This window comes from Parasteatoda tepidariorum, chromosome 4 (assembly GCF_043381705.1).
Source record: "Parasteatoda tepidariorum isolate YZ-2023 chromosome 4, CAS_Ptep_4.0, whole genome shotgun sequence".
NCBI lineage: Eukaryota > Metazoa > Arthropoda > Arachnida > Araneae > Theridiidae > Parasteatoda > Parasteatoda tepidariorum.
Window position 1 is genome coordinate 100,861,281 of NC_092207.1, and position 15,960 is coordinate 100,877,240.

The 15,960-nt window shown below is 30.7% G+C and overlaps 1 protein-coding gene across 1 annotated transcript; it reads left to right on the top strand.

The window, feature by feature from the left end:
* Positions 1 to 2,089: 2,089 nt before the first annotated feature.
* Positions 2,090 to 13,918, top strand: LOC139425416 (uncharacterized). Its single transcript, XM_071180271.1, has 3 exons — positions 2,090 to 2,229; positions 7,918 to 8,252; positions 13,649 to 13,918. Exons 2-3 carry the CDS (start codon positions 7,922 to 7,924, stop codon positions 13,843 to 13,845), a joined length of 528 nt encoding a protein of 175 aa, XP_071036372.1. The 5' UTR covers positions 2,090 to 2,229; positions 7,918 to 7,921; the 3' UTR covers positions 13,846 to 13,918.
* The last annotated feature ends 2,042 nt before the right edge of the window (positions 13,919 to 15,960 follow it).

Consider the following 15,960-nt stretch of genomic DNA (forward strand, 5'->3'; position numbering starts at 1 on the left):
CCATTTTTCTTTTCGAAATTTCGACGAATTAAGGTAAAGATTTTAAGTTATACTCCTCTTCACTTGGCAAAGATTCAAACTGATTGTGTCAAGTGGCAAGATGAGAAACAGATGTGAAGCAACGGACACAAATAACCAGACATAATACCATGGAAACAAACGGAGAGGGATATTATTATCGTAACCACCAAACTCGCATTGCTAAAATATAGGTGGGAGTACTTAGAATAAGTTTCATACAGCAGTACTCGTGGCCTGAAGGAGATTTCACTGTAAATACAAGTGGCAGTCAACATGTTAATGGTAAAACTTTTTTAACAGGTAAGCTAAAACTATTTTTTTAAATCATAAATGTGTATTATAATATTGATATACTTGTTTATGTTGCTATAAAATATTATACATAAATTGATAAAATATTATAAATAATTCAACTTAACTTAAATACTAAACATTAACAAAGAAAATAAATGCTAAAACTAATTTACCTAAACTATTTATGCATAACCAATGCCTCAATACCTTTAATTGATGTACCCAAAAGTTTATGATCAGATAAAATATTTAAGTACTTTAAGTTAATTCAGTGCAGAACCTCTTATCCGGAAATCAGAAAACCGTAAAACCAGATAATCGGAATGAANCATCATTTTTGACGTAAGACGCGAATATGTTTTAAAGAAAGACTCCATGCTGCAAGGAATGCTCGCAATCGATAACACCAACCCTTGAAGAGATCCTCCATAACTTTGCTTCTTCGGAAAACTTCTTTGTAAATAAGTATTATATTGCGCTTGACAATTTCGAATGTTAAAGAATTGTAAAATTTTTTAGCAATGATTCAAGTTTTTAATTATTTTGCATTGATGCGGTCTGAGCCAAGAATTGTTTTATAGATTAACTTCAATTTGTAATTCAAAAAATGTACAAATGTATTCATTGTGCATTAAATAAGTTTAAACTTGTTATTTTAAATTTCTAATTTATCAGTTGTGTTGTTTTATTTGAAGTTCTAATGCATGTTCTTTTTTTCTTACTTTCTTCCATTGGGTACTCCAAGATCACAAATACCCACACATGTAACCTATGACGTCAGAACAAGCTAATCTTTTATTAGCAAAATGGCGTGTTAAAGTTGAGCTAAGTTTCTCCACATAAGTTAGAATGTTAACTACCGTAAAGTTAATTAAATGTAGAGCCGTATCGAATTTGTTGAAATCGAATTTTTTCTTGTCTACGTCTTTTACTTAAATTTATTATTTGTCTTTTATTTAAACAGCGATATATTTTTGCTTTGTGTACCCGGCAACTTCTATACATAATTAGTTCATTTGTGTTCGACAAGGCTTCATGCCTGTCTTTCTGTTAAGTGAGAAACATGATAGTGAAAGAATTGATTTTTTTTTATAGAATCTTTGTGAAGGAATATAGAATGAGCCGCTCAAGAGAATTGATATTTGACTGGTTTGACTTACTCTAAATCGAATGAAAAGAGCAGTTACTAACGTAAACAAATGCCACACGATTACGATGCAATGTTGATAACTTTCGCTGGAATTTGCATAAATCAAACTTATCTAACAATCTTTCAGTTTTCCTAAATTTAGTGATGCAAAAATTTTTTATCCCATTATTATTTATCCTAAATTATCACTGTTATTTAGTTTTTAAGAATAAAGAATATAGGTAGGCTTTAAAAAACGTTCCATCGATTACGATTCAGCCTTGGTTACTAAGTTTCAACGTTCAATTAGTTAGCAACCAATAGGAAAACGTTTCTATTGGAATAGAAATGCGTGTTTCCATATGGAAATGGTGCAAATATATAGCTAGTTGTCGTTCATAGCCGCAAAATTACAACAATTTATTTCATTCAAAGATGAAGTTCAGACTCTAGCTCAGAGACATTTTTAGCTTAGATTATGCAGTTAATATCACTCACTTGTTTCACATGCTGAATAGAAACTATAACGAAAACATGTTTTGACCTCTAATAAATTTTACGGAACTCGGGGCTTGCTTTATCATGGTTAACGATTTCAGAGATTAAGCTCAAAACAATGTATCAAATTAACCATCATTTCATAAATAATAATTCCATGTTTTAACTTGTCTAAAATTCTTTTTTGAATTTATATGTTTTGAAATGCATTTCAAAATTATGCCGATTACTTTTCCTCAAGAAGTAATCTAAACTCGTTACAATATTTTTAACATTAAACTAATACGGTAAGTGTAATGCTTACGTAGTAGTAAGTGTAGTAGTACTTATCTAGTAAAAGTTTTCTTTTTAAACTGAACGGATTATTTTGTAAAGAAATATGTACACATGTAATTCTTTCATGACTACGTACACATTTTTAATTTATTAAGAACGTCTCTGGGAGAAAATGCATTTAAAATTTTAAAAACCTTTTTATACAAATATCATGAAGAGTGTAATAAAGATTTGATGAATTTTTCGGATTATATAGTTTGGGTAAAGTGTATTTCTGAGGCTTCTTTGATTTGGCAACAAATTTCAACTGTAAAAGTTTGCTGAAAATCAGTTTCTGGTTATGGTATTCTTTCTTGCTGCCACTGCTTTTAATGACGTTAATATCGGATTACCACAATTTCTATTTACAGTTGTGTGATTGGTTCTTGTTTTGTTTTCATATGTATATACATAGGCATGTTTTCAAATCGCCAAATATCAGAGCTGCCTCCGATTCCACTCTTTAACCACATCGGTTCAAATTCTTGTTCTTATCTTGTAGGAAAATAGATTTTTGAATGCTACCAATTGTTATTGAAAAGATAAGCTGTGCAGAATATGCCAGTATTGGCCATAATGAACGATCTCCTATTTCCATTAATAATACATCCAAATTCCAAAAAACTCCCCCTATATTTGTTTTTATTTACAAAAGTTGATTTTTCAGCTAATTGTGAAGCTTGCAAATTTCTTTTTGAAAAGGGTTAACATTTTAAGAAATACCCTTGTTTTGTATTATTAAATAATTTTAAACACATCGTTGAATTTTTGACACATATTTGAATAGAATGTGCTGCAAAATATTTTATTAGATTATAAAAATACTTTCGAAAATTTGACACCGGATATTTTAAAGATTGGATTGCCATGAGTGCATATGTTACCGTTAAAGTATGAAATCCGTTATTTTATAGAATATCTAGTTATTCCATGAAATAACTAATCGTGTCCGTTAAAGTGTAAAAAATTCTCTTGTATTTCATGGTTTAACTAGTTATTTCATAGAATAACGATCTGCAGCCCGTTAAAGTGTAAAATAATCTATAACTTAATGTTCAAAGAGAAAAGTCTAAAAAATGTTTAGAAATTCAAGCGAAAAAGATCAAATTAATGTCGGATAAATCTCATTCTGAAGCCTCTGTGGGGTTTATCGTCCGTATCCCAGTGCCTGAAGTTGACAGAGGAAAAGGTGATGCCAAATCTATTTTAGATATCATCATAAAAATAACCGAAGAAGAATTTTTCCAATTGGGCACAAGAAATGGCCGCATAAAACAATTATATTCTCGATCCCAGTTCAGTGTCTGAGAACAAAAATGAATTGGAATCGAAGAAGTGCAGGATGTAGAAATATCGCTCCGGTCGGTTGCTACAGCTCAAAGTTTAGGTACTGGTCAGGGATTTCAAAAATGTTCGTGTAAAACCCAGTGTGTCAACAAAATTTTTTTTTTGTTTTGTTTTAGAAATAATGTTCTTTGTAATTACAAGTGTCATTTTAGTAATCCTTGTTGTAACAAATGATTTTATGGTACGTTTCCATAGATACCATTTATACGCTGCATAAATTAGATAAATTGCTTCTTTTTCATTTTAATTGTCTATCATTAGTTTATTTATAGAATACCTAGTTATTTCATTTTAGATAAATTGTTTATTTTACACTTTAACTGTCTCTCATTAGTTAATTTATAGAATACCTAGTTATTTCACAGAATAAGTAGTTAAAGTGACAAATTAATAACATATTACACACTTTAACGGACACGATTAGTTATTTCATGGAATAACTAGGTATTCTATGAAATAACTGCATTATATACTTAAACGGTAACACATACAAATATTCATCTGTGCAAATATACATTGATAAATGTAATTCTACTGAATCTTAGTGGAATTTTTTTCTGAAAAATTTGAAAAATCCTTCATCACATCTCTGGTTTTAAGCTTAAGTGGCCATTTTTTCCGTATCCACACTTTTTCCCATATTAAGTTTTTGGCATACTAACAAATAGTTTTCGCATTATAGTATTTCTAGATACCATGACTATTTTTTTCCATTAATGGTAATTTTCTAATAACAATCAAAAACCGAATACGTCGTCCCTACCTTATCGCATAATCAAATAACCCGCTTATACCAATAAAATATAATGGAACCAAATCATTTTATATGAAACTAATGTTAAACTTCCCCGTTTGTTGTTTTTTGCCCCCACCTAATTGCATGAAGTGGTACGGAAATGGAAAAAAAAAATTGTTAATTTTTGAGAATTGTTTCACCAGTTAAAATGGAATTTCCCTTTTTCAGTTAAGATAAGGATACAATAGGTGGTCATTTCAATAGAAACTTCTTATTTATTCGTAGGTGTTTGGGGTAAAGTTGAAAAATTAATCAAATCTTGCTGCCAGTTTTATACATTGAAGTAAACGAAGGGGTTTCACCCCTCTGACGTACTTCACGCTCACACACATCATTTAGAATGTAAGAAAGAGTGATTTGTCTTGTGGTCAAAACTTGTGGTCCCCACTTGATGCATATTAGCTTTGATAAGAAAAAATTTCAAAAATCTGACACACTAGTGTTACAGAGTGTCTTTCTCTCAAATAGAATAATTGCTTAAATCAGGGTATAACTTTGAATTGGTTGCAAGTTAAAAGCAAAAAGGAATGATTTAAATTAATCGGAAAAAAGCAAAACAATAAATTTCAAAAAATCTTTAACTAAAATAGCGCATTAATTTGGAATTTCTCAAGTTTCGAAAATGTAAAACAAAAATTAAATAAAAATAAATAATTCTGAATGTGTTTGAAAGGAATACGAACAAGTCATGAAAAGTTTAGTAGAAATTAAAATGTCTAATTTTGATGAATTTAACGAGTATGTATATATATATATATATACAACAGTCTTAAATTATAGATTTTTTTGGTAGGAATCAAGTAATATTTTAGCACCTTTTCACTAACATTGATATATTTTATGTAACTTTAAATGATTTATGGTACTAGGGTAGAAATTTTCAATTATTGATCATGAAACTGATTTTATTTATTCAAAACGCTATACTTTGCATTAAATATCATTAAAAGGTAAAATTTTGCAAAAATTCAGTATTTAAGAATGAATCTCCCGTTTTAATCGAAATTGCATGGATTTGGCTGGAACCGATGGTGTTCCTAATTTCATACTGAAGAAAGAGTATGTGTGAAATACCATCATGCGGGCTTCTTTTAATAATTCTATGATATATATATATGGTAAATGGTAGCACACATTAAATTTCTGTCTGACGTGTTTAATATTTAAATGCTTTTATATTGTTTTGAAAGCCTGTTTGTATAATTTGTTAACGAAATAAAACGGAATGCAATCGTGGATGATTACTTAAATCTTATACAGCAATTGTCTTTTCTTAACTAGGAACGGACTATAATACATTTGGAAGGAAATCTATTTCCTAATAATAAAACCGAAACTGTGCGTGAAAATGTAAAGAGGAAAAGCTATTTTTGTACAATGCATTTTTCCCTATACATTATTTTCATTATTAATTTGCTATGATTTTAAGAATCTTAAAATATACNATATAGACCCTTTATTCAAAACGCTATACTTTGCATTAAATATCATTAAAAGTTAAAATTTTGCAAAAATTCAGTATTTAGGATTGAATCTCCCGTTTTGATCGAAATTGCATAGATTTGGCTGGAACCGATGGTGTTCCTTTAAGAGGGGTTGACCCAATTTCATACTGGAGAAAGAGTATGTGTGAAATACCATCATGCGGGCTTCTTTTAATAATTCAATGATATATATATGGTAAATGGTAGCATACATTAAATTTCTGTCTGACGTGTTTAACATTTAAATGCTTTTATATTGTTTTGAAAGCCTGTTTGTATAATTTGTTAACGAAATAAAACGGAATGCAATCGTGGATGATTACTTAAATCTTATACAGCAATTGTCTTTTCTTAACTAGGAACGGACTATAATACATTTGGAAGGAAATCTATTTCCTAATAATAAAACCGAAACTGTGCGTGAAAATGTAAAGAGGAAAAGCTATTTTTGTACAATGCATTTTTCCCTATACATTATTTTCATTATTAATTTGCTATGATTTTAATAATTTTAAAATATACGTGTTTTCGCCCAGATTTTTTTAAAATCCTGAATTCTCTGAGAAATACTAAATATTAATCTAAAGAAATTTTCATTAGGAAAAAATGCGTTTTCACAGTGTTATTTCTTAAAAAGTTTCCGAGTAAAAAGAATAAAGGAATGAAATCTTTACGAGATGTAAAAATGTTTGTCAGTTTTTATTTTTTTGAACAGTCTACCTTTCTGTAGACGAACAAACTTTAAAAATTAAGTGCTAATGTTTGCGAAATGCAGTTATTTTCAGACTTAGAACATAAAAGATAATAGTATTACGGGGATTGATTTTTCTATCTCTTGAGTTGATCTTTTTTTATTTATTTCTAATGGCAAGGTAAATAACAGAATAACAGAATTGGCCCAAAGCATGACCTTATCATGACCTGCCAATAAAGCGCTTTTTCAGCGTTTCCTTTAAGAACTGCACATTGGCGTAGGTAGTGTCTATTCATAAGGTCATTAGAGTTACGGAGAGGACAGCAGGGACTTGAAAAGATTCGAATTGGGTGTAGGTGTACTGCCAGTTATGTCCAGTTAAAAGAAGAAACTGCTGAGAATTTTCATAAAATCTTCAAACCTCCAACTTTTCGATTTTATTCTGTCATGAATTTGGGATTCTAAATGCCAATTTAATGTTTGCTTGATAGAATGGAATTATAGTGGTGAGGATCTCCTTTGAAGAAGTCTCGAGTCCCTTTTTGCAAGGCCGCCAATCTGCTCGTTCTCAGAAATGCCGCAATTAGCAGGTATCCACTGAAGTATGACGTTTCATTTTTAGATACAACTGTCGCAAATGTTGTCGACAATGGGAGTTTCTTTCAATGACCGGCTGCTAATTGCCTAAATTGTGCCCCGGGACTCAAAAAATACGCATACTTCAACCAAATTTGTCTTCAAAACCCAATAAGGGCTTAAGAGTTCTCCATCAAAAGCGCTATTTTCCTGTTGGGGCATAAAAGGAGAGTAAGTTGGAAGAAAAATTTCCCTCTGAGTCAGGATTTTCATAAAAAGAGTCATTTGTGTATCTATGCAACTACTCAGATATCTGAAGCATTTTAAAACATCTGAAGAGTTGTTTCTCTTCAAATAAGAAAAACAAGAAAACATCAGAGAAGATACAAAGTTTGTTTCAACTTGCACCCTATTCAGTGGATTAGAAGGCTTTGCTACCTCTTCTATGTCAGCTCAAAATTCTGCTAATTTAAATTCTGCTAATTCAAAATCTGCTTTCTTATCTAATCTTTCTAACTTGACTTAATTCTTATTTAAGTGAGTAATTTACGAAATTTGGTATGCCTATCCTCAAAGTATATGCTGTGCCTAATATGAATCCACTGGTACATTTAAAAAGGTATGTAACTTTCAAATATTTTTTTAGAATTAAATTACGAAATTACTAAATAATCGTCATGATGTGTGATCTTAAATGAAGGCTTTGGAAACTTTATGTCCATAAATTTTATTTTTTTTTAAATGCATCTGTCTTATATTTCAGCACAATGAGTGAATCTCTAAACGGTAGTAACTTATCCAAAGAAATTTCTTCCTCACTGAATACTTTAAGGGACAAAATAGAAGATTTAGAAATTAGAGTTGGCGATTTGCACACGAAGCAGTATGACGTAGAAAAAGATTTGGAGTCGATGAGAAGTGAATTACAATGTGAGTTTTCTCCACCCATATTAGAAGAGCCTTCCATTATACATTTTCCAGAAGATCCTCGTAATGTTGATGAACTGAAACGAATTCTGGATTGCTTGGAAGAAGGACAAAAATCAATCATTGAATCAAGTCAAGAACTGGCCAAACAAGCTCCTGATAGTAAAATAGGTAAAAAAAATTACGATATAAAAATAAGAAAATATTTTATTTGTAAAATAGTGTGTATCAGACAGGTGATTGATTTATAACTCTTGAAAAAGCAGAGCCACGCCATTTTTAAGAACGCTAAACCGTAAGAAAAACATTTTATGACAAATCATTTAAAGTCTACAAAAAAAGCAAGTTTAGATAAACCAAGAATAAATCAATGAGTTTCAAATGCTGAAAATTATTTTCAAAATATAATATATGACAATATATTATATTTTGAATATAAATAATATAATATAATATAATATAATAACGCAAAACTATTTTGGTGCCCAGGTAATAATAATAAATCATAAATTTAGAATTATATTGAATGGTTTTAATTGCGTCGGTACACGGCTTTGAATTTTGTGAACGATTTTGTAATGGTAATTAATACCAATTTATTAATTATTTAATTTCCCCCCTGAACGAAGAGCGTCATTCAGCAAATATTACNTCTGATCATTGAAATGACAATGAAAAATATTTTGGGTTTTCAGCTATTTAAATATATTTTCTTAATGTTTTTGCAAATATTAATCTGCGGACAGGCGATTAAGTAACAATGCTCTAGATCATTGATGCGCAAACTAGGGGTCGCGACCCCTGTGGGGGTCGCCAGAAGTTTTTTAGGGGTTGCCAAATTCTTATGAAATGCATTATGTACATATAAAGAGTGAAGCGCCGTCACACACTGTTTAATTGCAATTTCATGCTGTCTACTCTTTCTTTGACCGTAATGTGTAATGCTGTATATGTAAAGTGTGAAGACGCAAGTTTTTCACTCCGGTAGATAGCGCCCTCTTCGCGGTAATTCGCCAGTTTTACTGAAAAGCGCCTATTTGACTTGACGTTAACCGCAGGGAAAGGGCAAAAATTCGCTTTCGTGATCAGCCAATCAGATGGCGAGGTACGCGGTGTATCTAATAGTCAGAGTGAAGACGTGAAGTGTTCGCATGAAGTTGTAGCATGTAACAGTTGGCCTGCAATTGTTTTAGTTTATCCTCGAGTTTTATCATGTGACGTTGTGTATGCGGCATCTGCCAGATTAACTGTGACTGTGTATTAACTGTTTAGTTTTAGTTTCAGTTTGCATTTATGTTTAGTTTCAGTTTGTGTTTGTGTATCTCGTTAGGTTGTCATTAAATATGCTTGCGAGATGCTAGATCTTGCTCATTTATTTAATAAGTATTGAAGTAATACTTAACCACACAGTGTAATTTTGATTTTTTATATTTTTATCGGGCTTTGCTACTCTTTGTTATCAGGTATGTACTATCATTGGAGAAAGATCTCTGTTAATTTTATTGAATTTCTCGAAAAAAAATGATAAAATTTTATTTTAGTTTAAATAATTTAACCCCTATCTTCATAATGGATAAATGGGTAATACGTAGACCAGGTACATCTTCAGCTAACAAACGAACAAATACTGATGAGGAGTCGCCAAATACTGAACTAAATGCCCGATCTAAGGAAATAATAAAATACAATGAGGAATTTATTAAGTATGGTTTTACATTTTGTGTTGTTGATGATGAAGAACGCCCGATATGTGTCATTTGCAACGAAAAATTAGCAAATGAGAGCATGAAACCAGCTGAATTAAAAAGGCACCTGGAAACTAAACATAAAGAACTTCAAAATAAACATGCTGATTTTTTTCAAAGACGAGCTGAAAATCTGAAAATTCAAAGTGCACATTTAAAGAAATTTACAACAATACCTCAGAAAGCATTACGAGCTTCATTAGAAGTTTCTTATCTAATAGGAAAAACAATGAAACCCCATACAATTGGTGAATCCCTTATCCTTCCTGCAGCAACTAAGATGACATCAATTATGCATGGCGATAAATATGGAAATGAACTAAAAACAATACCATTATCAAGAGAAACCGTGTCTTTTCGGATTTCCTAAATGTCACGAAATATCGAGTCAGAAGTCATAAAACGCATACAAAATTCATCGGTATTTGCTTCACAACTGGACGAGTGCTACCTATATTACTAAAATGTCACAACTAATTACTTACGCTAGGTTTATTTTTAATGAAGATATTACAGAAACGTTTTTATGTTTCAAAAGTTTGGAAGGAAAAACAACTGGAGAAAAAATATTCGAAGTAATAAATGAATATTTTGAAACAAAGTCCCTTACCTGGGGAAACTGTGTTGCGGTTTGTACTGATGGTGCTGCAGCATTAACAGGTTCGAATAAAGGGCTCAGAGGCTTAATTCAGAAGGTGGCGAATCATATGGTATTTAATCACTGCATGATTCATCGACAAGCTCTTGTTGCAAAAGATATGGATGAAGAGTTGCACAACGTATTACAAGACGCTGTTAGTTCAATTAACTACATTAAATGCAACAGCCACAACAGCCGTCTCTTTTCAATACTTTGCAATGAGATGGGCTCAACGTATTAGAGATTACTGTTACACACAGAAGTCAGATGGCTTTCACATGGGAAAATACTACGACGGATATTTGATTTGAGAAATGAAGTGTACATGTTTTTAATCGAAAAGAAACATAGATTGGCAAGTTATTACATCAATGGAGTTTGGCTAGGGAAGCTGAGCTATTTAGTTGAAATTTTCGAAAAACTTAACGACTTAAATTTGAGCTTGCAGGGTGAGAATTCAACTATCATAACTGCAGTCAGTAAAATTCAAGCTTTTAAGAATAAGCTTAGTCTCTGTCAAACTGAACTGAATGAAAACAATACCGACATGTTCCATTGCTTTAACGATTTTATCAAGGAAAATAATATAGATATATTTACATTTAAAAACATCATTTCCAATCACATTGAAAAGTTAAAGAAAAAATTTTCGAGAAGATTCGAGGATTTTCCTGTAAACGATCTTGGTTGGATTCGTGATCCATTTTCCTTTGACATATGCAGTTCAACTCTTCAAATTAGTGAGAAAGAGCAATTGGTAGATCTAATTAGTAATTATACTCTTCGAAATCAATTTAAGACTCAGCCTTGCCAAAAAGTTTGGCTATCCGTGGAAAAACAATATCCCGTTTTATGCAAGAATGACATCAGAGTGTTAATACAATTTGCATCAACGTATTTATGTGAAACTGGATTTAGCAAACTAGTTTCAATAAAAACTAAATACCTTTTTTTAATTTNTATATAAACCATGCGACGCCCCCCAAAGATTGTGTCCACTGCCCTTCAGGGTATCCTAGGCCACTCTGGTATTGTGTATGTGAATTTTGGTGGCTTGCTCCCACAAACATTCTTAAGTTCTTCCTGGAAATATTTCTTAATAAAAACGGGTAAATAATGGAGGGGGTAGTGAATTATTGATGTTCTTATGAATATGGTTGGTGGCGGCATTACTTTTGTTAGTGGGCCACATTTTTTCCCCTGAAAAAATAGTTGTGTAAATTAACAATTTTGTATTTTTGATGTCTTATTGATGTATTTTAACTTACGCTACATCCATTAAAAAAGAAAGAAAAAAAAAGAAAAGACAGTTTTTTTTTAATGCACGAACCCCTAGACCAGAGGTCGCCAAAGTGGTCTATATAGACCCCCAGGGGTATATTTAACATAAGCGGGGATCGAAAGGGGGTTGATCCGAATCGGAAGGATCGATTGTGGGTCGAAGAAAAAACAGTTCTTAATACGCAAATCAGAAGTATGTAAAATTTGTGATTTTTTTATAATTGACTTAATAGCAGTTTCTTCATAGAACATAAATTAATAAACGTACATTCATTCAAGTGAAACAAGTATTTACGTACCAGTGCGCAGTGGCATGAACTCGGCATTTCTGGTTTAAAAGTCATATGCATATGTGCGCTTGTCCAAATGTCACGTGTGATGAGCATTGAAGTTACAAACGCAAATATCATGTGCAGTTTCAGCTATATTTGCAAACTGTGAACAGTGCTGAATATTTGCTGTGTCATTATGAAAACTTTTATAGTTTTTGATAATTAGTTATTGTTTCGATAAAACCATTCGTTTGGTTTAGATATCAATTTTAATTATCAATGCACAAAAAAGAAGGTAAGCATTAATAATATGGATTAGTACAGCCCGCGACAAAACTACAGCACACTTTGTATTTTTTTACGAAAATTACGAAATTTACCAATTTTGACGAAAATTAAAATTGACCAATTTTGAAACCAATATAGCGAACCTTGCAAAAAAACACCAGGCACACCATCTTATTGATCAAGAAGCAGTAAACCTTTAGCTACTTTACTTATTATATCTACTTATGCATAATTACTTATTATTTAATAATAAGGTGTTTAAATTTCAATATTAATATATTTTTCATAAAACTATTGTTACACAATGTACTATTACTTTAATAAATGTTTAAAATCATAAAATAAATGCACAAATACAGTATCTAATAGAGTTTTATTTTAATTAACAGAAAATTACTTTTGTGGGGGTCGATGGAGATTTCGAAAAATTATATAGCGGTCGATGATCAAAAAAGTTTGGCGACCCCTGCCATAGATTTACCAGCTAATCTTGTTATAAAAACAAAATGTGGAAGGAAAAAAAATCATAAAAAATATTTTTAAATCGATTTCAAACCAAAACGAAAGAATTTCAGAATTCTAATCCAACATAGAATTATTTCTGCCTTTAGAATACTCAGAACAGATATGGTTTTCTCTCCCTGTGAATTTGAAAAAATTGTCAATTTAAAAAATCGTGCACTTTGGTGTTCAACTTAACGTTACATTTTGTTTTGCAGCTCATAAGATGTGTAAGATTAAGTACCTTGAAATGAGTAGAAAAATAGATTGGGAGTAAAATAGAACATTCAAACATCAGTTCGAGAACGATTAACTATTAAACTTGTAGTAAAAATTACCATGCGAATCACTCTGCAGCCCACTGAAATGCAGCCACGAAGTCGAAATTTGATATGCTGAAAGGGTCATTTTTCCTTTATGAACTCGACATGAGTTTTGTTCGAAATCTTTTACAATTTTAAGTGCTTTTTTTTCATTTTTAGAGAGATCTTAAGTTTAAATTTTACTTTCAAGTTCATTTTATTATTTTTAAAATCCAGAAAATCATTTATTTAATTTATGATTAACATATATTAGCAAAATTTTATTACATAAAAATATAATAATTAGATACAACAAAATGAAAAGGCTATTTTCTTTTTTTTTAATATTGTTTTTTAATCAATGAGGCGCTTCCTAGTTATTTTAAAAACTAATTATCAAGCAAATACTTTAAAAACTAATAAGTCTCAAACAACTTAAATTTAACGAATTAGGGATTGAATTGATCTTAAAAAGGATAAAAATAGTTTGCTCCGTGTTGAACTCAGTTCATAGTATTTTCTTTTTCTTTTCTTTAAGGAAGACAAATATTCAAAGATATCGAACATCATATATCCAATCGTTTGGAATATTTTAATATTGCTAAGAAGTTGATTGAAGGTCCCCTTGTTGAAGAACCTCCACCCCCTCCTCCTGAGGAAGAAAAATCAGATGAAAAAGCCAAGAAAAGTAAGAAAAAAAAGAAAAAAGCGTCAAAAAAGAAGAAACAAAAATGAAGAATGAAAGAAAACATAAAATGTCATTTTCATTGTTTGGTATTTAGCGATGCAATAAAATACACCGTTTTCATTCAATGAAACTTCTTTAAAGACAGAATTTTTTAATAAATATAATAGAGAAGTTAGTCTATGCACAACAAAGCATGTGTGACTGACGGTGATTATTCAGAGGGTGGCGAGCATAAAATTTTATTTTTTAGTTACAAATTTTAAGAGAAAGTAGACAGATATTTTTTAAGGAGTGATTCTTGATCTTTTTTTTTTTTTTTTTNTCTATTTTTATTTTTTGAAAATTCAGTTCTAGAAATTTTTCGTGATGTATCTGCCCAGTGAAGAAAAATTTTCTGAAAGAGAGAAGTCCTTCACACGGGTTACCATAAACGGGAAATCCGATCCTTAAAAGTCCGAATGGTACTTTTTTGTCACTTGCCCTCACTGCGTAGTTCATGTTCGTTCCTTCAGATTACTAAAGTTCTACACATAATTTATCATTTCTTTTTTTATCTTTCTAATTTTTACGATATTCATTTAAAATCTCACCATTACATGTTTTCTTTAATAGTCGGTTGGGGAACAAACTGCTTATAATTTGTAGGACAAAATGTTGTCATTTACATTGGCTGCATTGTAAGTCACATATTGATTTGGAATGGTGGATGGGTTTAGTACATATTCGAAGGTATTCATTCAACTCTTCACTTTCTTACTGGAACCAAAATTATTTACAATCTAAAACTGGTGTAAACTGTAGGCTATGACTTAGCTTAAATATAGTTGCGTTTTAAATATCACAACGGACACTTTCAGCTCTATATTTCTCGTAGAATATAACTTTTAATTTGCAATAAAAAAATCTTTATAAAAAGAAAACTAATGACTTAATTATTAACTAAATTTATTTAAAATTATTGCTTTTGTTATTCATGTCAGTAAAATCTGTATAGATATTCGTATGTTTCAAACCAATATGCATATGCAATAATAAGATAACGGATATAAAAACGTTAACTTTTTGTTGCTGCGTAACATTGCCTATCGTATTATAAACACATTTCATTCAACCAGTAGATTGCGGTTCATGAAGTGTACAAAAGGACTCACAAAAATAGGATTGTAGTTTTTACAGACTAGTGTCAAAATATAAAGGAATAATAAATGATGCGTAGGAAAAATTATTTGTAGAGCTATAACCAGGGGATCGTATAAAATGCAATTATTTTGAATTAAAATATTTCTTTCTTAAATAATAAAAATTTTGCATATTTTTTTTAGGTTAAACTTTGTACAATTTCTGCAAAATAACGCACGTTAAATATTTAAAAAAAATTCAATTTATTTAATAATGACAGTGATGGAACAAAATAAGGAAACTTTGACGGAAAATTAAATGGATCGTGTCACAGTGAGTGAACGAAATGAGCTGTCAGCAAAGTGATCGTGATGGCGGTGTGAGCTGTCGGTGATATGAACACGGCCCTTTCTCAAGACCACTGAAAATATAAAAGACATTTGCTTCATTTTGTTCCTTAAAAAAACTTAATCGGATTTTTTAAAATTATGATAGCATTACTAGTTTAATAAAAAAATATTATAGCAATTTTTATCATGAATCACTGAAAGAGCGAAATATGAATTTCACTGATTTCCAAAACCCATTTTTTTTCTTAGTATAAAAATAAAGCTGTCGTCTGAACAAAAAATGTTAATTAAACGCTCAAAAGATTTAGTTCAAAAAAGGGATCAATCAATATCCCAATACTATATATAACTTGCTGAAAATTTCATAATATGTTGTTTGTAGAACGTAAGTGCGCGTAAGGACTATCATAAATAGTTTTTGATATTATTATTTTTTCTTGTTATTTTGATATCACTTTTGGTTCGAGAGGGTGATTTCAATCATGCTAATTGATGAGTGCAAACGATATTTTGATTTATGAAATCCGACATAAAAATGTACCTTCCATGAATAAACGTATCTTTTTTTCGTATTGTGGATTCGTATTTTTAACCATAACCTCCAAAATAAAGGGGTGTCGCAATCTGGAAAATAGGGTCCTAATAGTATGGTTAGTCCAAAGTTTGAACTACTTAGTTTTACTTTTCTTGTTT

Excerpts from the sequence above, each read along its gene's own strand:
- LOC139425416 (XM_071180271.1), top strand. The coding sequence starts at position 7,922 with ATGAGTGAATCTCTAAACGGTAGTAACTTATCCAAAGAAATTTCTTCC. Across the intron at positions 8,253-13,648 it reads AGCTCCTGATAGTAAAATAG|GAAGACAAATATTCAAAGAT; the intron begins GTAAAAAAAATT and ends CTTTTCTTTAAG.